The 22,355-nt window shown below is 40.4% G+C and overlaps 4 protein-coding genes across 4 annotated transcripts; 1 reads left to right on the top strand and 3 right to left on the bottom strand.

Annotated features, from left to right (window-relative positions):
* Positions 1-886: 886 nt before the first annotated feature.
* On the bottom strand, positions 887-2,744 carry LOC134222155 (uncharacterized). The gene is made up of 2 exons (XM_062701299.1): positions 1,470-2,744; positions 887-1,285 (listed from the first exon to the last, which is right to left on the bottom strand). Exons 1-2 carry the CDS (start codon positions 2,742-2,744, stop codon positions 887-889), a joined length of 1,674 nt encoding a protein of 557 aa, XP_062557283.1.
* Positions 2,745-3,595: 851 nt separating this feature from the next.
* Positions 3,596-13,988, bottom strand: LOC134226391 (zinc finger protein 780A-like). Its single transcript, XM_062707152.1, has 2 exons — positions 13,738-13,988; positions 3,596-5,521 (listed from the first exon to the last, which is right to left on the bottom strand). The coding sequence occupies exons 1-2, from the start codon at positions 13,870-13,872 to the stop codon at positions 3,668-3,670; spliced, it is 1,989 nt and encodes a 662-aa protein (XP_062563136.1). The 5' UTR covers positions 13,873-13,988; the 3' UTR covers positions 3,596-3,667.
* Positions 13,989-17,674: 3,686 nt separating this feature from the next.
* Positions 17,675-20,181, top strand: LOC134226355 (probable ATP-dependent RNA helicase DDX10). Its single transcript, XM_062707088.1, has 2 exons — positions 17,675-18,708; positions 18,876-20,181. Exons 1-2 carry the CDS (start codon positions 17,755-17,757, stop codon positions 20,109-20,111), a joined length of 2,190 nt encoding a protein of 729 aa, XP_062563072.1. The 5' UTR covers positions 17,675-17,754; the 3' UTR covers positions 20,112-20,181.
* On the bottom strand, positions 20,097-22,004 carry LOC134226356 (oxygen-dependent coproporphyrinogen-III oxidase). Its single transcript, XM_062707089.1, has 4 exons — positions 21,734-22,004; positions 21,123-21,661; positions 20,632-21,068; positions 20,097-20,262 (listed from the first exon to the last, which is right to left on the bottom strand). The coding sequence occupies exons 1-4, from the start codon at positions 21,796-21,798 to the stop codon at positions 20,158-20,160; spliced, it is 1,146 nt and encodes a 381-aa protein (XP_062563073.1). The 5' UTR covers positions 21,799-22,004; the 3' UTR covers positions 20,097-20,157.
* Positions 22,005-22,355: the final 351 nt, after the last annotated feature.

Raw genomic sequence — 22,355 nt, 5'->3', positions numbered from 1 at the left:
GGTAATTAGGATGCCATACAGCGGAACAATATTCCAGCGTAGATTGAACCAGCGAACAGTACAGTGATTTCAAGCAATAAACATCGGTGAAACCCTTGGCGACGCGAAAGATGAATCCTAATCTTCTAGAAGCCTTCTCAATCACGTAAGAGACATGATGCTTGAATGTTAGCTGCGTACCTAGAATAACACCAAGATCCTTTATACAGTTCATACGTTGCATCACAATTCCATTGAGCTCGTAGTTGTAAATTATTGGCTGATGTACATGTAGGATTGACAACCATCCGGTTCAATGTGCACCAAGCCGCAAATGAATTAATATCCTGTTGTAGGTCCATTGCGTCAGAGATAGACCGAATTAGTGCATAGAGCTTCATATCATCCGCATACGATAGTCGCGGTCCTCGAAGCACATTGTTTACATCGTTGAAATACAAGAGGAATATCAAGGGGCCAAGATGGTTTCCCTGAGGAATGCCTGAGGTTGCCAAAAATTTAGTGGACAGAGAATTGCCTACCGTAACAGACAGTTTCCGTCCGGTGATATATGAATTGAACCAGCGCAAAAGATAACCAGCAATGCCAAGTCTTTCCAATTTCGCAACCGTGATAGCGTGGTTAATTTTATCGAAAGCTGCAGATAGGTCCGTATATACAACGTCCGTTTGTGCTGTGCCGGGCACCGCTGTACCTCAGTAAATTTCAGAACTGAAAATCGGCAGAAAAATTGGTTTATTACTGATTTTCGGGAAAATATTTACCGTATCTCAGTAACTGAAACGTCACTTTTACTGAGATCTCGGCAAAAATCATGTTTGCTGAAAATCGGCGGTGCCCACCTCGGGAAAATAAACAAAGAATGCTGAGATCTCTGCGAAAAAAATTAAGTGTGTAGCTCGAATAATTTGGATGCAGCGCACAAGGATGAGATGCCGCGATAATTGTTGACATCTTTTCGATCGCCCTTCTTGTACACGGGAAACATTATAGCGGTTTTCCACACGAATGGAAAAAGTCCACTGGATAGCGATTTGTTGAAAATCAGTTGAAAGGGAGCGAGCAGAAGTTCGATGTGCCTTTTCAAGAACGCAGACGAAATGCCATCCGGACCTGGACTCATGGATGATTTTAACTGCGAGTTAGCTCTACGGATCATTTCTGCATCTACGAAAAACGTGGCCCTAGTGATCCCGACTGCAGGAACGTTGTTAGCAGCCTCAGCGATTGTGACATCAGAGATGACTTCGTTACAATAGGTGCTCACAAACTTGTCGTCAAATAGCTGACAGATGGATTGGGGTGTAGACTCTACACACTGTAGAGGCCACTTCCTCGTCCAGAGTCATTGTTGTAGGGAGCCCAGCTTGATTCCTTTGTTCATTTATGTACTTCCAGAACGTTTTAGGCCTGGTCCTCAAGTTTTGCTGTATATTTTGCTGATATTGAGAAAAACAGAGGCGGCTAACAATCCTGTACGCAGAGTTTAATTTTTTGTAGTGCTCACGCAACGATAAGGAACCGTGTTTGGAATAGCGCTTGAGAGCAGCTCTTTTAGCAGTTTTCATTCTACGAAGCTGACGGGTCTGCCAAGGACAACTATTAGGAGCGACGATTTTCTTAGGAACATGTCTTTCAATCACGTGTCCAATAATATGCGAAAAAGTCAATGCCGCATTTTCTGCATCACAACCGCCAAGAATGTCAACCCAGTCCAATGTAGCAAAGAACTCAGCAATGCTATGGGCGTTATGGAAATTGTAGATTATGGGCTCGATCGATGCAACAACATTGGCTCGCGTGTTGTTCAGTATCAACGAAGGATGATGGTTAACTACTTTAACTAACGGTGATGGATCATGCAAAATTAGCGGAGCAGCGTCCTGAGCGCTAACAAAACACAGATCCAGGCTGCGATTATTTTCGTTGGTAACGTGATTGATTTGACGTAACGTGGCTGTGCTGTAGTAATCGAGGAGTTTGGAGGCGTGACTGTGTAATGAAGATCGTTCCATATCTATGTGAAGGAACCCGTTGCAGGAGGAACTCCACGAAATTCCTGGCAAATTGAAATCGCCGATAATGATGATTTCGTCCGAAGCATTCGTCATTTCGATCACTGACAAGACTGATTGTGTGTGGGCTTCGACCAGTGAATCATCGCGAACACAATCAGGAGGTATGTATAGTGCGCATAGGAACACCGAACGATGGGAAAGCTGGAGGCGCACCCATACTTGCTCGACACATCCCCACAAGTCGTTGTAAATAACTCTTGCTTTTCGTTTTTTAATCACTGCGATTAGGACGCCTCCTCCAGTTGATTTGCGACTGTTCATGGGACCACGGTCGCAGCGAAAAACTTCGTATTCAGGCCCAAAGACCTGACTAGATAGGGTACGGGAGTCGAGCCAGGTTTCAGCCAACACAATCACATCGTAGCAATCATCGGACGTGGCAAGAAGATATTGTTCGACATCACAGTTCATCCCACCGGCGTTCTGATAATATATCAGCACTTCGTCAACGCAAACGAGGTTGGAATCCACAAACGGGGCTCTAGAAGTTTGAACGGCATCAGGCGGTGAAGGTTCAGGGATGTAAGAGTACTTGCCTGCAAAAGCAGGTTGGGAGCTCCCCGATCTACATCTAAGTTCAGGGCCAGGACGACTTCGAAGAACGTTTGCTGCAACAGGCGCGACTGAACTAGAGCAACCGGGAAATTCTCCCAAAATGCTTTTCATGGGGCGTTGTGGACCAGCAGAGAGGAATGCGAATCTCGATGGAAGTCACCACCGGGTGAGGTGCTGGAATTTTGAGCAGCATGAGGCAACGAAGGTGCGCAGTGCGCGAAGGGCTATATTTCAAACAAGCAACATTGATTCTTTCCCGGCAGATCCGTTAGTACAAACTTGTTAGATTGCACGACTACTTGTATGACAACAATGGAAGAAAAAGCGTAGGTGGAATGTTAAATACACAGATTTGAAAGCGGCTTTAGACAAAATTGACCACAAAATTCTCTCTCCGCATTTAGTTATAACCAGTAGGGTGCCAATGAAAATGACATTTTCCAATTTCAAAAAGCGACATTGTCCACAAGTTTCATTATCCCAAAATTTGAGCTCAATCGGACAAGATTTAGGGGTGCCTTTGAAATTTTTACCCATGAAAATTTTCCTAAGGGGGGACCAAAGGAAAAGTCGAAAATCGAATTTTTGTTTTGAAATTTGAAAAAAAAATTCATCCATTTTAAAAACCGGACGTTACGCAAACATTTCCTAAGCCCTAAAATATGCCCCTATGCTAAATTTGAGCTCCATCGGATATGATTTAGGGGTGCTTACAATCTTACTATAAAATTATTGATTTTTTTGACTTGATATTTTTTTCACTCATGGACATATAAAATCGCAAATTTTATTATGATTCATGGAAATACATTAGAAATGAACACTATTCATTGGGTTGACTGAAAAGTGATGAAAAGTCAAATAAGACTGTTATGCAAGCCCGCGCGAAGGCTAAAATAATCAGTCGTCCAAGATATTATAGTACTTTGCATTCTTTCTTATTCTTTTCAAATAACAAAGTCTTGTAAGCTAACAACAAGAAATATGTAATACTTGATAGACATAATATCAAACATCACACATGTTAAGTCTAACTAGCTTTTATGACTTTTAGCAAGATGCCGCCTCAACGAGCCTCGGCAGCTGTACGAAGTGTTGCAAACATCACATACGAAAGCCTTGTACTCCATATGCGACGCAGCCACATGGTCATTGAGGTGGGATTTTTGAAAGTAGCTTTTGTCACATTCCGGACACCGGAACGCTCGTTCCTGGCGATGCTTCGAGCGAACATGCTTGGACAGATGATCCTTGCAAGCGAAGATTGAATCACATTCCGGACACGGGTGACTCTTGTTTTCGCTATGCTTGTTGCGAATATGCGCGTTTAGATTCGAGTTGGCAGTAAACTTTTTACCACAGTACATACAAACAAAGGCCTTGATATCGGTGTGTCGCTTGAGGTGATATTTTAAACCCGATATCGATGTGAACTTCTTATCACATAGAGTACAAAATAAACTTTCCGGTAGTGCGGGATCTCCACAGGACGTTGAGTTGAATTTTGAAGCAGAAGGATTTCCAGACACATTTGCTACATCGCCGTAGGACAAACACTTATGTTTTTCAAGGTTACATTTCTTTGAAAACGTGCGGTTACACAGTTTACAGGTGAACACATAAGTTGCTCCTTTTTCGCAAACCGTGTACCCTTTTTCCTCCTGTTGTACCAACGACAGCGCTTCTTCCGCTTCAGGTATGATGTTCTCCACAAATCTGGCATTGTCCTTGAGATGCTCCTGGCGATGATTCCTGTATTCTTTCAATTTGTGAAAATTGGCACCGCAGTCGTTGCACACCAAGCACGCAACACCGTGTTTCTCAGCCAAATGGATTGTCAGGATTGCTTGTTTCATAAAACCTGTGTCGCACTGCGGGCATTTGTATTTGAAGGAGGTTTTGGTCATAGTAGGACCTTCTAAATAGAAGTCGTAATTGTCGATGAGGTACTCTTCACCGCCTTCAATGTATTTTGCCCAGACTTGATCATTTTCGAATGCTTCATCCAAAAATTCCTCAAGGATCATCTTGTTGGGATTCACGGTATTTGTTTTAGAGTTTTCGGAATTTCTGGAACGTACCAAGTTGAACTGCTTCAAAAAATCTTCTTTGGTTTCATCTTGTCTTGATTGATCCATTTCCAGTTCCAAAGCTATATCTTTGGTGAAGAAAGATTCGTTCAAAAGTTCCACGTAGTCTCCATCGCCTTCTTCTAGACTTTTGTGTACCTCTTGCAAATGATCATTCAATACTGCAATATCGTAGTATGTCGGTCCACTCGTGCAATGGCCGCAATAAAATTCATTCCGTTGCATGTTGTGCGCTGTCCTTAGATGCCTATTTAAGGTTTTTCTAAGAGGCTCTGTCTGAGAGCAACGTTTACATTGGAACAATCGATCGGTGTGAGTAGCCTTTACATGTTGCAACAATTTTTTCTCATTGAACAAGCCATGATTGCAGAATTTGCATAGAAAATCAATGTGATACGCAAGATGTTTAATGTAATTAGTCCGGGTTTTGAAATCCCTTAAGCATTGTTCACAATGAAACGATTGACTATCAGTTGAGCAGCAATATATTGAATGCTGTTCCAATCCTCGATTTGTTTTAAACATTTTGTTGCAAAGCTGACAAGAGAAGTGCTGTTTTATGAGTTTGGCGTGAACCATTTTGCGATGACTTTCTAGTAATTGATCATTCTCGAAGTTTAGACTACAAATTTCGCATCGGTTGATGACTTTCTGGATGTGTTGGTCAGAGATACTGGGGGAGCTTTCGGGGATCGCTGAAGTTTGCACGACCGGAACTAGTAAACGTTGGTAGAACTCGTAAGCAGAATGCAGCTGGTCTAAACACTGATGACATAAAGATGAAGGCACCGAACAATTCTGTTGGAGATGTGATTGATGAATGAAAATTAAAGTTTTTGAAGTGAGTGATTATTCGGATCTAACCATGGTTAGGCTCAATATGTTTTCATATATATATATATTTATATATATAATACTGTGCATTAGGTGTGATATCACAGAATAAAAATTGAAATATATATATATATATATATATATATATATATATATATATATGTGTATATATATATATTTATATTTATGAACAGATCGGGGTTCTTCCCTGGTGGAAAAGATTCACGATTTCTTGGGCACAACTCCAAAATAAATTGGGGAACCTAGAAGAGGAAAAGGGAGTCAGATATCTGCAAAAAATAACCTCGTGGTTCTGGATGGCCCCATAGAAATGCCATCAAACATGGGACAAATGCGCTTATGAGGGGAGTTGTGCCCAAGAAATCGTGAATCTTTTCCACCAGGGAAGAACCCCGATCTGTTCATAAATATAAATACCAATTTAACGAAGAACGAAGACGATTGAACAGAACTCCATAACGATTTGGAGAACCTAGAACATCTGCATCAAATCAATTTGAAAGGCATATAATACAGAAGGGTTGTAGGATCTTGTATGGACAATGGACATGCTGGGTTGATTTCGGTTTAATAACAGGTACAGTTGATCTGGTCGACCAGTTGATCTGAAATCCGGGACAATTTTGAGAACCTAGAACATCTACAACTGTACGGAGATATGCGTAAATTTTCCTTCTCCTCGATTAACCAACGCACCTATTAGGGTTCGTTTACATATTCGTTAGTTGTAGCGACAAAATAAGCGCAATATTAAATAGCATAATGTAAACAGGAATTGACATTTGCTAATAGTGTTTACATTATGCTAATTTCGCGCTAGTATTGTCGGATACTGCATTGTCCGCTAGGACTAACCAATATGTAAACGGACCATAATGTGCCCTAAATATTATAATGACCTTGGCTTGCACGAGGACCACGTCAGCGCCAGGAGTAGAGTAAAAATACCTAACCACAAATCATGACTTGTATTCGGAATTCCCGGGAAATAAATTTGAGCACTTTAATCGACAGAAATGTATTCAAAATTATTATCAAAAATAAATTTTGGAGCTCAGATACTTTCGCCTTATTACTGTGTTGAAGTAGATTTTGCTGCTGCGTGCTTAATGTTGAAATACATTACAAAAGTAAGAAGGTTGCCAATTTATTTGTCATATAACTTAGTCTTTCGTTTGTTTTTATTAGGATGAAGAACAAAATGATTCAAGTAGGCCGTATACTTTATCTCCATGTTGTTGAATAAAATTTAAGTATTCCTAGCAGATTTTTTAGAAGTCTGAGAAGACAATAACTCAAAACAAAATTTTAAAAACGGCTTATCTGATTTTGTAAACAAAGATTCAAACGACGATTTGACGAATCTGATAGCTCTCCCACGCAAACCAACACCATCAAGAGGTAGTGGAAACCTTCACCTACCTATTGATGGTGTTGATTGCGTTGGAGAGCTATCAGATTCGTCAAATCATCGCTTGATTCTTTTTGAATCGACTTATCAAAAGCAGATAAGTCGTTTGGAAAATTTTGTCTTGAAATAATCGATTTTAGCCACCTCGAAATTTAGTTCGATTTAGCTGAAAATTTTATGAACAGCATATTTCATCATGCGGAAGCGATTTCGAGCTGACGCGTTGAATCGCAGATATTTTTCGAAAAATCTTTGAAATGAAAAACCGAAGAACAATCCCTATGACTAAAGAAAAACACGAAACATATACTGGAACGACTTTTACAGCATATAATTGCTGAGAATGATATGACCTCATATAAACATAGAATTCTTAAAGATTCTGAGCAAGTGTGCGTCAATGTCCAAAAGCATTATCTCCTCCAGACTAGCATAATGGTCATATGGCTATCGCTTCTGCCTCATACGCAGGAGGTTGTGGGTTCAATCCCATTCAAATAATCATGCTCATGCTCATGCTCAATGTCCAGAAGAGATTTGGAGATTTCATCTCCGCCCTAGGAAATTTGGTTCGGTCGGAGTAAAGTCGGACCGTCTGTGGGCTAGTTGCACTGTTCAACAACAGTCGCACAATTTGCCCATAGACGGTCCGACTTTACCTCGACGAAACCAAATTTCCTAGGGGCCGGAGTCAAAATTGTACAACATATTGAAGCGTATAAGGGCTCAATGGACATTCTTCTGAATTATGACGTATTTCTAATTGATACAGTACTCAAAGTGATATTGGAAACATGTTGCTCTGCACAAGCATCTATGTTCTCAAAAACACTATGTTTTCTTCCGACTCTACTAAACGCTTCAGGATTGCATCGCACAAGTCATGAAACTCTAATTATGTATGATTTCATTTCTTATCAATATGTGGATATAGGGAAATGAAAACGATTTTGGTTTGTTTATTAGAAGAGGACATTTCCTTTATCAATTTTGGAAACAAAGTTTTTTAAAAGAACGAAGAGCAAATATTAGTAGAAACATAATCAATCAGTACCTTAGGTTTAGTTAATAAGACCAATATTTATATCAAATAATTAACCCGTAAAAACATTTACCGGAAAATTCGGGAAACTATTGTTCATATCCCGGGAAATTCTATTTCCCGGGAAATCCTTCCCGAGATTGGAAGCCCTAAATGGATAAGCCGAAATGGAAAAATTACATACGAAATGCGAGGTTATGTTTTCTAAAGTCAAGAGGAAGTTGTCCGCCGCGAAAACATTACCCTGTATCCGTCGTGCGGTGAAGTGAATGAGCGTCGGGAAAAACTCACGGAACTTGCCGCCAATTTCGATTTGGTTCAAACCTAGGTTCAAACGACGATTGAGGAGAACACTTCGAACTTAATGGACGTCACGTCGGTCTTCAATTATCTGATACAATTCGATGCCGCATATTTCAAGGTTAAGGACTTTGATACGGAGTTCCTTGATGTTAAACAAGACAGAGTTTCGTGGCACAGTGCATCGAATGAATCGCCCAACGATTTGCGGGATGCAATAAGGGCACTTTTGCAAAGTCAACTCAAATTGATCAACACAACACAGCAAGCCGCAGCCGCTTTGATCACTTCGGAAAGTGTCAAGCGTCTTGGATTGAGGCGCAAGAAGTTTCCGGTGTCAGTGGTGAAGTAGTCGGTACTACAGCCGGCGTAGTCTCACTGGTGATTTCATCGCGTTTCAACGAGGAAACCAAATTAACGGCAGTATAATATATTATGGGAAAGCTCACAGCATCCTTGCCGTGCCAGCGTTTCGACAAAGCCAATATGCCTTATTTGAATAACCTACAAGTTAACAGTTCTACAATTCAATCAACCAGGATTGGTGGACGTCATAGGGACATCGAAGTAGGGCAGGTCAAGGACGCGGATGATATTCCTGTAGCACAGCGTTCTATCTTCGGATGGATGGTTGCGGGAAGGATCTCGAAGCAATGGTTTACGACCACACATCACTCGATAGTACATCCTCACCAGGCATTTCACATCGACAGGGTCTTGCGGTTATTCTGGAAGGATCGTCAAGCTAAGCAATGGACACAAGAGGAACAAAGGGTCGTTGATGACTTCAACTTGACTCACGCACGTTCTTAGGATGGTCGTTTCATAGCCTATGGATAGGTCGTAGCAACGGGGAGAATCCTAGAACGCAGTAGTCAAGCGTCTTCGTGCAATGGAACGCAAATTCGAGAGCGACATCAGTTTCAAGGAAAGATATGTCGCCTTTATGCAGGAATATCGAGATTTGGCCACATGGAGCTAATTCCGGAGATAGAAATCCAAGTCGATTTCGTTAAACGAGCTGCTACTCGATGCTCCAAATATCAACGCTAATCTTTTTGATATAATGATGAACTTCCGATTCTACAAAGTGGGATTTACGGCTGACGCAGTCAAAATGTATCGTCAAATATTAACGCACCCTGACAATCGAGACTACTTACGAGTAGTGTGGAGAAACTCACCGGAAAAGCCTATACAACACTTTCGGCTTCGAACGGTTACATACGGAGTCTGGATTCCTCGCCATGGCAGCATTCAAGAAGATAGCGAAAGAACATCAAGAAAGGTATCCTGAAGCAGCCGAACGCTGAAGCAGCCTTTCATAGATGGAGTCGGAATAAATTCGGAGGGCGTTTGCATCTAATAATTCTTTCTAAAGCCCATCGCGTTTCAGGACTGATTGTTGAAGAGTTGCACCTGCAGAATTGTCACGCAGGCCTACTGGATTCAAGGTTGTCAACATCTGATCAAGCTTATTCTATTATTCATAGTTGTGTGAAATGTTGTCGACAGAAAGCAACACGACACAGCAGTTGATGAGCAGCTTTCCAGCAGCGCGCGTGACTGCATTTTGACCCTTCAGCCACGCTGGTGTTGATTACGCCGGTCCAATTATGGTACGATGCAGTAATATTCTAGGCATACGATACTCAAAGGCATACGATACTTCTAGGCATACGATACTCTCGAGCAAGGCGGTTCATCTGGAAGTTGCGGTGACCTTTCGACAGATACGTTTCTCGGTGTATTCAAACGTATGATTGCACGCCGAGGCTACTGCAACGAACTGTGGTCCGACAACGGGACAAATCTAGTCGGTGCTGACCGTCAACTGATGGAAAGCTACGAAGCTACACAAGCCCATAGCAAGAAAACTGAGCCATTCTTTATTAATCTTGGCATTTGTTGGAGGTTCATTCAACCATCCAGTCCGCATCAAGGTGGCATTTGGGAAGCCGCCGTGAAGCGCGCTAAGGAGCTACTGCGGCCTGTGATCGGAAATGAGACATTAACGTTCGAGAAGCTGTCAACCGTTCTTTGCCAAATAGAAGCATGTCTAAATTCGAGGCCGCTCTACTCCATTTCAAACTCAGCTGATAACCTCGAGGCCCTTGTTGGTCGGGCAGCCTTTAAATCTGTTGCCGGATCTGGACGTTACGCATCTAAGTAAATCAGTTATGGATTGATGGGAGAAAGTAAAAAGACTTACAATTGAGTTCTGGAATAAGTGGCGTGACGAGTATATCGCCACCCTTCAACCTCGCCATAAATGGAACAATCGTGAAGATAACACCAAGCCAGACCAGCTCGTTCTGGTAATCTGGTAATCTGGTAATATCAACGCACCCTCTGACCATAGCCTATCTGCGTTGTATTTAAATACCGCTGAGCGATACGTCTACTGGGCAACACGTCCGGTGTGCACTGCACTAAGATCTCCTTAGATGCAACCGGACCGAGATCTTACTCAAGGCTCCGAAGGGTCCCATTTCGCTGTGATATGTTGCCATAAAATAGTAATTTATGCACTTGCTTTTCTAATCTACGGGAATATTTAAATTTACTAATGATATTGATTATTCACGATGTATCTAAATATGTGGCAAGTCAATTCATTCACCGAACAGATTAGAACGAGCTCAGTGCAATTAAAATATAAACGCAATACTTATCTGCAATTCACAGAGGATGTTGGGATTGTCCTTGAAGTATTCTCGTTGTGAACACAGACTTCCTGTATTGACGGTGGTTGTAGGTAGTATTAGTTATGAATACCACTGCTGATACCGGAACTATATGATTTTCTTGAAGTCTGGAAGTCTTCTTCATCATTGGTCGTCTGGAAAGAGGTAGATAAAAGAATTGGGCCGCTTTCACTCGCCAGCCCGCAAAACATTAGTAAGTAATTAATCTTACTACAAAGACAAAAATACAGTTCTTATAATTCTGCCTTATTAATGGTTATCACACATTCATATCTGCTATATAACCTAACTAAAAACATATAATCAATACTTAATAAAATAAAACGATAACTGTATTATAGTTTCTATTATTGTCCATATATACCTACTATTCAATCTAGGATTCCAAATCGGATAAATTAATTCAGTTCCCAACCAAAAGATAATCCTCAACGCTTTGGCTGTCAATAGTCCTCACAATATGAACCCTGAAGTTTATAACTTGTTCAATCCTACATCCGTCTATATTAAAACTCAATCCTAACTGCCCCGAAACCGCCCTCAACACACAACCGCCCCGAGTACAGCCACTACATGCGACCCACAGGACCCCAATCAAGGACGGCCCACACTATATACCATTACAACGCAGAGCCTACACCCTCTCCTGGGCTGTGTGACGCTGAAAACATGCTCCTAACATTTGATGCCTAAAAAACAAAAATAATTATAATAATTACACTAAATCTTACACTCTGAGCGATCCCGGCTGACATCCGCGTTAAACAATGTGTTCCATGAGTGCTGATCACTCATAATAATGCACCGAATCGGGGGAAAAAAATGCAATGTAACGCAGAGTTTAAACCCTCTCTTGCGCTAAGTAATGCTGAAAACCTAACTTTTAGAAATTTGATTCGTAGAAACAAATTACCTATACTGAAATTGTTGCGTGGCAAAATAAGTTATACTATTAGCTAATTTAGTTAAACCCTGACTACCCCACATTATACTGGCCCGTTTGGAGTCATCCAGTGGCACTTGGTCTTAACATTCGTTTTCTTTTTAAATTCTACAACATTTCTTCACACTTACCCCCCATATTAATCATATGTACAACGAATGCTTGACTATTACTATACTAAGTATAGTAAAAGACCGGAAGTAATCATGGGGCCAGCCACCACCACCAAGCCAGACCAGCTCGTTCTGGTTAAAAATTACAATGCACCGCTTACAGCTTGGGAGTTGGCGCGTGTAGTAGTGGTTCACCCGGACAAACATGGTTTGGTCAGCACTGTTACGCTTCGTCGGGGAAAATTTGAATACAAGTGTCCGGTACAGAAGCTGTGCCTTTTTGCAAATTGAGTCTTTGCCTCAAGGCGGGGAGGATGCTCGGAAATATGCGTCAACTTTCCTTCCCCTCGATTAACCAACACACCCTAATGTGCCCCAATTATTATAAGTGCTGTCCAATGAGCAGCTCGAAGTAGCTCAAAGTTATTCCCGTCCTGCTTGTTCTTTTTTTATCAACAAACGGGCATGAACAGGACAGGGAGGGGAGAAAATTCGAGCTACTTCAAGCTCTCAATGTACAGCACTATAATCACCTTAGCTGGCACGAAGACCACGCCAGCGCCAGGAGTAAAGAATAAAATACCTAACCACAAATCATCACTTGTATTCGAACAGCGAAGAAATGAACACCTGAGAACAGTTTGTCCGTATTTTTATTTCACGATCCGCCGGTGGAAGGTTCTCGTTTTCATACAGCAACAAACTCATGTTTGGTCAAGTGTAGTTGGCCTGGTGCACCAATTGATTTGAACTCCAGAACAATTTAGAACGCGTAGAATATCTGCATCAGACTGATTTGAACTGCATATAATACGCAAGGACTCTATAGGGACTTGTATTAACATGCTTGGATGATTTCGATAGGATACCAGGCGTAGTTGCCCTGGTAGACCAATTCTCGCGCGATTTTTGAAAACGTCGTAAGTCCAAATGAGAGACTCTCTTTCATTACGCTCTCTTTTGCTAATATCTAGCCTAGTTTAAAATTTGTTGCAATATTTTCACCTCAGCACACTAGACAAAGCAATTTTCTTCAGATCGGTGCTGGAAAATCCAATGTAAATGTTAGAATGGCTTTGTAATAATCGAAAGTGAAAGTAAACAAAGAGAGCCTCTCTTTTGGACTTAAGACGTTTTCAAAAATCACGCGAGAATTGATTTGAACCAACTTTTAAAAAAATGAAGGGCGTAGAATAACTACATTAAACTTATTTTTACTGCACAAGGTACGCAAGGGCTCTAGGGACTTGTATGGATATTAGAGTGGCTCAAATTGGTATGAGAAAAACTTAAAAAAAAAAATCCATATGCAGATGTGACTAACTCGTGATTCATGGCAGTAAATGTTTATCCTTACTAGTGCGATTTGCAGCATTTTGCTGGCTCGTCTATAGCAGTAAATGTTGCCAAAATGAGGTCTATAGCTTGAGGTATTGTAGCCCTAGAACGTGTAACGAATTTTGTATATTGAATTTAGAAAATTAGGTACTCAGTCTTTTTTAAGGCCATCGCTGCCAGCGATTCACTGGGGCTTCGAAAGCCTCTCTTTGAAGGAAATAAAATAAAAATAAAACATATTGAGTAAGCCAAGTTAGCTACCGTGCAATCATATTTCAAAACATGCATTAAGCACTAAACTTACCGTAGGAAGTCGAAAAACATCAAACATGCTACTAATAATAATATTGTTTCTATGACTGAATGTAGCGCTATTCATCACAGAATCCACATTTTTTAGGCACATTTCACAAGACATTTGTTCATTAATAATTTCCATTATTAATTTATGCTTCCGTGTCTAAAATTGTTTATAAATAACGGTATTTTACGTGGATTTACGAAAACTTTACTATGAACATTGAAAACAAAACATAACTGTTGTGTGTGTACGTACAGTAAAATTTGTAGGTACACTGAGATTCGAAACTATCCAAAATCAAGTGTGAAACTACTCAAATTTGAGAAATCTGCCAACACTCCCATTTTGGATATATTTTTATTTTGGTTGTTGGGTGATTTATACTTAATTTCGAAGTTTACCCTCAATACTTTGAACTGAGTTATTTTGTTTATATGTAAGTATCCAAAATTAAGTGTTGGCACTTAACACGGTTTTGGCTGAAAATTTACTTACAACCATTTTAACCGCCGCTCAGTTCGTTTCATTTCAAGTTTCGAACTTAAATTGATAATTGTGTGTGATAATTTGCCTAAAATGGAACGAAATGCAAGGTTCCGAAGAAGGTACTTCACTGCGGGTGAGTTAGTTTCTTATCTAATTAGTTTCTTATCAATATATGAAATACTAATTAATTCTGCGTACAATTTTAGGAAGGCCTAATGATTTTACCGGCAATCACCAAGAAATCACCTAGGAAACCACCTCTTTGATTTTATCACAAATCCCGCAAGGTAAGTAAGACGTTATTAGAACTACTGGGAATTTATAAATTGATAATTGTGTGTGATAATTTGCCTAAAATGGAACGAAATGCAAGGTTCCGAAGAAGGTACTTCACTGCGGGTGAGTTAGTTTCTTATCTAATTAGTTTCTTATCAATATATGAAATACTAATTTATTCTGCGCACAGTTTTAGGAAGGCCTAATGATTTTACCGGCAATCACCAAGAAATCACCTAGGAAACCACCTCTTTGATTTTATCACAAATCCCGCAAGGTAAGTACGACGTTATTAGAACTAATTTTAATATGTAAATACCTGATATCCCAGGTAAATTATTGCTTATTAATGTTTGCGGTTATGAGATCTAACCTCAAATTACATATAAAGACACCTGGATTCAGTGGCATAGCCAAATTTACCTACAATTTACTTCATGACTTTTTTACTTTTTACAGATTCGAAACGTTGTTTCCATCAACTATTTGATCGTGACAGCAGAGGACACGGCACACATCTTGCAGGATCATTAAAGTCATTCATAATCAATATGTCATTACTATGTTTGTTTTTCTATTTTTAAAATAGTTTGAATAAAAAAATAAAAACATGATGATATTTATAGATTTTAGTATGTATACGAAACAAATCCTCATTTCGCCTAAAATTTGCTACCGTGAAAACCAGATTTTTAGTAATTTTCACTCAGAGTCGACTCATTGACTATAAGTAAAAATCACCCAACCAAAGTTTTATTAAAATAACTCAAAATTGAGTACTTAGTGAATAACTCAATTTTGAGTTGTTGCACTTTGCTGTCAAGTTGAGTGAAAAAGACTCAATTTTGAGTTGTTTCGGTTCTCCGTGTATATAACGAATTAAATATTTACGATTGAATGCATATAAGACGATCCCCACCGATGTGTATCCAAATGAGTGTCTAGTATAGGAACGAAATGCGTTCATATTTTATTTATGCACTTGTTCTCGCACCGGTTGTTTCTATCAAGGTTGTTGAAGTGCAATCATGCTTCGCACCGGTGGTGAATATCCGGTTGCTATTGAGGCAAACACGGAAATAAATAAAATCAGGAAAAAAATATTATTTATTTTCAAATCTTTTAGAACGCGCTCCAACTTTTGTAATATAAGTATGTGCGTAATGCATTTTGTGATTATCAGATTAGCTAGACACACATCTGCTAGGTGGTGCTAGCTTATATGCAATAATTTAGTGAGGTGGATATCTCGAGATCTATAAGACTTAGCAAGATTTTGTCTTCTACAAAGTTGTTCGGGTAGCCATAACATTTATGATGGAGACTAGTTTAGTTTGGAATTCATACGCATAGTGGCGCTAGTGTATGAGAAATAACCTGTTAGGTTCAATATTTCTAAATCCGTTAGAGTTAGAAAGTGGCCATCTTCTACAAAGTTATCCGAATTATCTGTTAGGTTGGTTATGTTATATAAGATTTAAAAGGGTAGTCAAAACCAGAAGTTTAGTTTGAAACCGCAATACTCGTTGGCGCTCGAGTTGAGTTGAATCGAGTCAAGTACGAGACACTGAGAATGGCCTTACTGTAGAAGTCGAAATAAGTATCTGTCAAAGGTACAACCAAGTGGTGGAATTAAATGGAATTGTACGAACTCGTCTTATGGCAAGTAACTTTGTACAATACGGCAATATTCTGAAAATTCCAGATTTTGAGATATTTAACCTATCAGTTTATTTCTTATACACTAGCGCCGCTAAGCGATTGTGTTTAAAACTATACTTGCTTGCATCATGACGGTTTTCACCACCCGAACAACTTTGTGGAATACGGCAATATTCTAAAAAATTCAGTTTTCGAAATATCTAACCTAGCAGGTAATTTCCGAGGTAATTTCTTATACACTAGCGCCACCAAGCGGTTATATCTTAATCTAAACCTGCATAGGTCATAATGGTTTTGACCACCCGAACAACTTTGTAGAAGGCGGCAATATTCTAAAAATTACATATTTTGAGATACCTGACCTATCAGGTTATTTCCAATACAGTAGCGCCGCCAAGCGGTTGTATTATTAACTAAACTTGCTTTCGCCATGATGGTTTTAATCATCCGAACAACTTTGTAGAAGACGGCAATATTCTTAAGATTTCAACTATCGAAATATCTAACCTTTTAGGTTATTGATAAGAAAATTATTTTGAGCTTTTTAGTGGAATGTTTTCACCTGTCATAAGACGAGTTTAAACAATCCCATTGAATTCCACCACTTAATTGTATCTTGACAGATACGTATTTCGACCTCAACAGTAAGGCCGTCTTCAGTGTCTCGTACTTGACTCGACTTGAAGTAAATAATCGCAGCTTTTAGGTTATTTCCAATTCACTAGCGCCGCCAAGCGGTTGTATTTCAAATTAAACTTGTTTTCGTCATGATAGTTTTGACCGCCCGAACAACTTTGTAGAAGACGCCAATATTCTAAAAATTCCAGATTTCGAGATATCTAACCTATCAGGTTATTTCATATGCACTAGCGCCGCCAATCAGTTGAAATCCAAACTAAACTGACCTCCATCACAATGGTTTTGATGATGAATAACCGAACCATTTTTCAGAAGACGGCACATTTTTTATTTATGCGTTACTCTATATTTCCGTGTGTGTGGTTTGGCAACGGTTGGAGCGGGTCGCCAAATTTGCCAACTCGCTATTCACCGAAGGTTGCGTTTACATTTCCCAAACCCGTTTACCAACGACCGGTGCGAGTTCGCGTCATGATAGAGGTTGCTATTTTGGCTTTATTTACGCACTGGTGGGGATCGTCTAAGGAACTTGGAGAAGCAATCAATTTGCAGTGGGGTGCCGTGCTTGAACAATTTTGACGTTCCACTTTGATTATATTCGATTGTTTACCTTTTAATTTTCACGTGCGTGCGCCGCGGTGTTCAACACGATGTGATAAAACATAAAATCTAGGGTACTTATTCAAAAGGACGTATGTGATTTTGTAAACAAAGATTCAAACGTCGATTTGTCCAATCTGATAGCACTCCCACGCAAACCATCACCACAGACAGGTAGCGGAAGCCTTCGGCTACCTGTTGGAGGTGTTGGTTTGCGTGGGAGTGCCATCAGATTGGACGAATCGACGTTTGAATTATTGTTTACAAAATCACATACGTCCTTTTGAATAAGTACTCGAGAAATCAGTTTTTACGAAAATAGTGATTTTTTTATTCTTTGTAAATCAAGTAGAAAAAATGGCAAAAGTTAAGCCGAAGGTAAAACATCCCGGCAATGGCAAAAGAGTGAAAGACAAGTTCAAGCAAAAATCGAAACATCAAAACGGCGGCAAACCCAAGTTTAAGTTCTCGGTAAAAGATGAAGAATCAGAAATTTCCCGGTTATCGGAGTCATACGCAAACGCTAAGATCGAAGAAACGAGTAATTTCAGCGATTTCCCGCTTTCAAAGAAAACTCTTCAAGGGCTATCACAGGGACAGTACCGTAAGCCTACTGTAATTCAGCGGGAATCGATTCTGCCGGCTTTGCAAGGAAAGGATATTTTAGCTGCCGCCAAGACTGGTAGTGGTAAAACGTTGGCTTTCCTAATTCCAGTTTTCGAGAGACTTTACACGAACCAATGGACACGTCTGGACGGACTAGGGGCGCTAATTATAACGCCGACGCGGGAACTGGCACTGCAGATTTTTGAAACTGTTGCCAAGATAAGCAAACCGCATGACTTTACCACAGGGCTTATTATCGGAGGACAAAATTTGAAATTCGAGAAGAATCGATTGCACCAGCTAAACATCATCATCTGCACACCCGGTCGTTTGTTGCAGCACATGGACCAGAACCCGTTGTTTGATTGCACTAACCTGAAAATATTAGTCCTCGATGAAGCGGACCGTTGTTTGGATTTGGGTTTTGAATCGGCTATGAATGCGATTATAGAAAACTTACCACCGGAAAGGCAAACATTGTTATTCTCTGCGACACAGACGAAGTCGGTGAAAGATCTGGCGCGGTTGAACCTACGTGATCCGGAGTACATTGCTCCGCATGAGAAGGAGCAGTATACGACGCCGACCAGACTCCAGCAGAACTACGTGGCTGTAGAACTAGGGCAAAAGCTTACGATGCTTTGGTCGTTCCTTAAAGCTCACAGCAAGCAAAAGATAATAGTGTTCTTCGCCACTTGTAAGCAGGTTAGTTATTTTAATGATTATGAAAATACTAGTTAGCAAAGCTCGTCATTATAATTCTGGAGCTAAGGCTCGCCTAACAGTGATTATCAATTTTGTCGGGTGCTTATTTTCATTTTCTCAGAAATGCTTCATGTTCGAAAAGTTTTAAGCTCTGCCATCATTTCTAGGTGAAATACTTCTACGAAGTCTTCCGTAAATTACGTCCCAGCACCTTACTCTTACCCTTATACGGCGGTATGAATCAAGAAAGACGTAACAAAATCTACACCGAATTCTGCGCTAAGAGCAATGTGTGCCTGCTTGCCACGGATGTCGCTTCACGGGGTCTGGACTTCCCGAAGGTAAACTGGGTGGTGCAACTGGATTGTCCAGAGGACGCAAATCAGTACATTCATCGAGCCGGCCGTACAGCACGACTCAACACTAGCGGGGAAAGTTTACTCGTGCTGCTCCCTCAGGAGGAGGATGGAGTGGTGAAAATGCTAGAGAAGACCAAGGTCCCAATCAACAAGATTCACATCGACGATAAGCAACTATTTTCGCCGCTGATTAAAATTCAGTCATTTTTGGCCCAGTCACCTGAACTGAAGGAAACCGCCAAAAGGGCCTTTGTGGCGTATGTCAAATCGGTGGCACTGATGAAGGATAAGAACATTTTCGACGCTTCCAAACTAGATTTAGAAGCGTTTGCCAAGTCGCTTGGTCTGCTGGTTACTCCGCGGGTTAGATTTTTGTCAAGAATGGAGAACAAGTCAAAGAAATCGAATGTAAAAACAGACGTGAAAGTAGCAATAGATGATGATGATAATGAAGAGAGCGAGGAAGAACTTTTCACAGTTAAGAAGTCCAATAGATTTGTTGCGATGGATCTACCAGAACCAGAAATGGAACAAACCGAAGATAAGCCGGTTATAGAGTCCAAAAAGAAGGTTACCAAGGTGAAACTCTTGAAGAGGGCATTGGTGACAAACAAGAAAATTAACTTCGATGATAGTGGAAATGCGGTCGACGAGGAGGTCCGAGATGAAGTTTACGATATTGAAAAAGCTCGGGCTCAATTGAAGTTGGCCGATGCAGATGATAAGGAGCGGTACAAAAATCTACAGAAAGCCAAGCGCGTGGCCAAAAAAGAGAAACTCAAGCGAAAGGCCGATGAGGAAAAGGAAGAAGAGGACGACTTCGGCAGCGACGACGAGGACAGTGTCGACTTGAAATGGCTCCCGGATCCCGACGATGTGTACAATGGGCACCATCGTGATGTAGAAAGTGGAAGCTCATCCGCGGAGGATTTGGAGCCATCGGTTGAGGCAAAAAAATCGGCGAAGAAGCGCAAAATTGCTGACAAGATAGATGATATCACACTGACGGAGGCCGAGCAGTTGGCGATGAACCTTCTGAAGTAAACTTTTATTAAAAATCTGTGGAAAACTTTAACGTTTAATAAAAACATTATTTGTTCGCTGCCGTTTGTAACCAGTCTCGCGGGTTTTTCAGCACTTGCGTAATCTCACCTTCCTTGCTATCCGGGGTTGGAATATGCATGTACTCCCATTTCTAGAACGAGCAACAAAATTTGAGTAAGAAGATTTACCAGATAGGTAGGATAATATTCAAACAATTTGAATGCTTCTCTAGTTGCTGATTTCTTTTTAATCGGATAACATTATGTTCCTTTTGATCGAGTGTTTTCTTAGGGCGAATTTTTAGCAGTTTTATCACTACCCTAACTTACTTATAGTTACTAAAATTACTGCTTAGAAGGGAGATACATTTTCAGAAGTTTCATACAAAAAGTATGACATAGGGGGAGGGGAGTAAAACAAGGCCAAATTTTGGGTTTCGTAATTAATGGATCTTCCCATATCCGAATTATGACGCCATTCATATTGCTTGATAATTTACTTTTTGTCCACTCATACTCACCGCAGTCAGTGGAAGAGACATCAGAATACTTTCGAAGCGTGCCCCAGGAGTGTAGAGTCCAAATTTCGTTCCACGATCGTAAATCAAGTTAAACTCGACGTAGCGTCCTCTGCGCAAAAGTTGCCATTGCCGTTCGCGATCGCCGTAGGAATCGTTTTTGTGCTTCCGAACTAGCGGTAAATAGGACGGTACCACCGAATGGGCACAGCTTGATACAAAATTAAATGCACTTTCCTGGTTGGGAGTATCGAGGTCATCAAAAAATATTCCCCCAACTCCACGACATTCATTGCGATGTGGTATGAAGAAGTATTTATCGCACCATTCCTTGAACTTGGGATAGTAGCTATCGTCATGCTCGTCACATGCTTCCTTCAGTGTTTGATGGAAATGTGCGGCATCCTTTTCATCCAAATAGTAAGGGGTAAGATCAGTCCCTGGAGAGAAGAATATTATTTTAGATCAGGAATTCAATTTAACACGAAACATACCTCCTCCAAACCACCATAGCTTTTCCCCTTTGGAATCCGTCACTTCAAAGTAACGATAATTGAAATGAATCGTCGGAACCATTGGATTCCTGGGATGAATGACTGCACTGACACCAGTGGCAAAGAACGGCAAATCCCCATCAGCCAGCTGCTTCCCTCGGGACCGCATTTGCTGTATCGCACCCTGCGGAAGCATTCCGTGAACTACGGAAACGTTCACGCCAGCCTTCTCAAAAACATCCCCATCTTGAAGGACGCAGGTGATCCCACCGCCACCCTCCTTACGTTCCCACCGATCAATGGTGAACTTTTTGCCAAAGTTCTCCTCATTTTCCAGGGACCGACAAAAGTCCGCCTGGATTTTCATAATCAGAAGCTCCATTTTTGTTTTCATTTCATCCGCATTGTCCAGCAATGTGTCCTTCGGAGTAATAGGTTCCGCCATGAAATGACTAACAGCCAATTTTGCTGCCATGTGTGCTTCATTTCGCTGGTAGTAAGCAGTGATTGTTCCACCAGCTATTATCGAACCGACGACACTGATAAGACAAATATAGATATCATGAGATTTTTTCTCAATGGGCATGACTAGCGGATTACTCGGTACTTACCCCAATACACGTTTGCCTTGGCCAGTAGCTAACCAAGTGGTGGAACGGAATACCCTGAAGAACATTTCTGATTTTTTTTTCTTTACACCATACAGGTCATACGTATTATGTCAGCAATAAAAAAATATTGACCCCAAGTTCAAAAACGATTATGGAGAAAGTGTTATGGCTGTGAACACAGCCTTTGGGAGTAAAACAGCAACTGTTCTGTGTGTAAATAATGAGCCGAATGAATGCGAACGTGACAGTTGACAGGTTCGAGTAGTCTACCTATATACCGACAGCACTGGATTTTTTATTTTATTATGTACTGTTACTGTTGCTTATATACCGTCTCTATAGTAACTGTAGTTTGTGTAACGTGTCAGCTGATGATAGTGTTCGGACAAATCTGTCACTTTGCACAACGAGCTAAAATTAGTAAAAGAATGTAAAGTTGCCAAAACGCCGAAAAATATTAAATAACTAAAATATTTTTTTTCTTTTATCCTGTTGATGTTTGGATAATAGACCGAGTATGGGAAATGAAGTAAATTAATACAATTAAAAAAAAATCGCGTGACTCATTAGTTTTTCTAAATAACTTCCTTTATTTGAATATTTTGTTAAATAAATAATTTTT

Source organism: Armigeres subalbatus, chromosome 3 (genome assembly GCF_024139115.2).
Source record: "Armigeres subalbatus isolate Guangzhou_Male chromosome 3, GZ_Asu_2, whole genome shotgun sequence".
NCBI classification, from domain to species: domain Eukaryota; kingdom Metazoa; phylum Arthropoda; class Insecta; order Diptera; family Culicidae; genus Armigeres; species Armigeres subalbatus.
The sequence above is the reverse complement of the archived record's forward strand: the minus strand, read 5'-3'. Positions and strand labels throughout refer to the sequence as shown.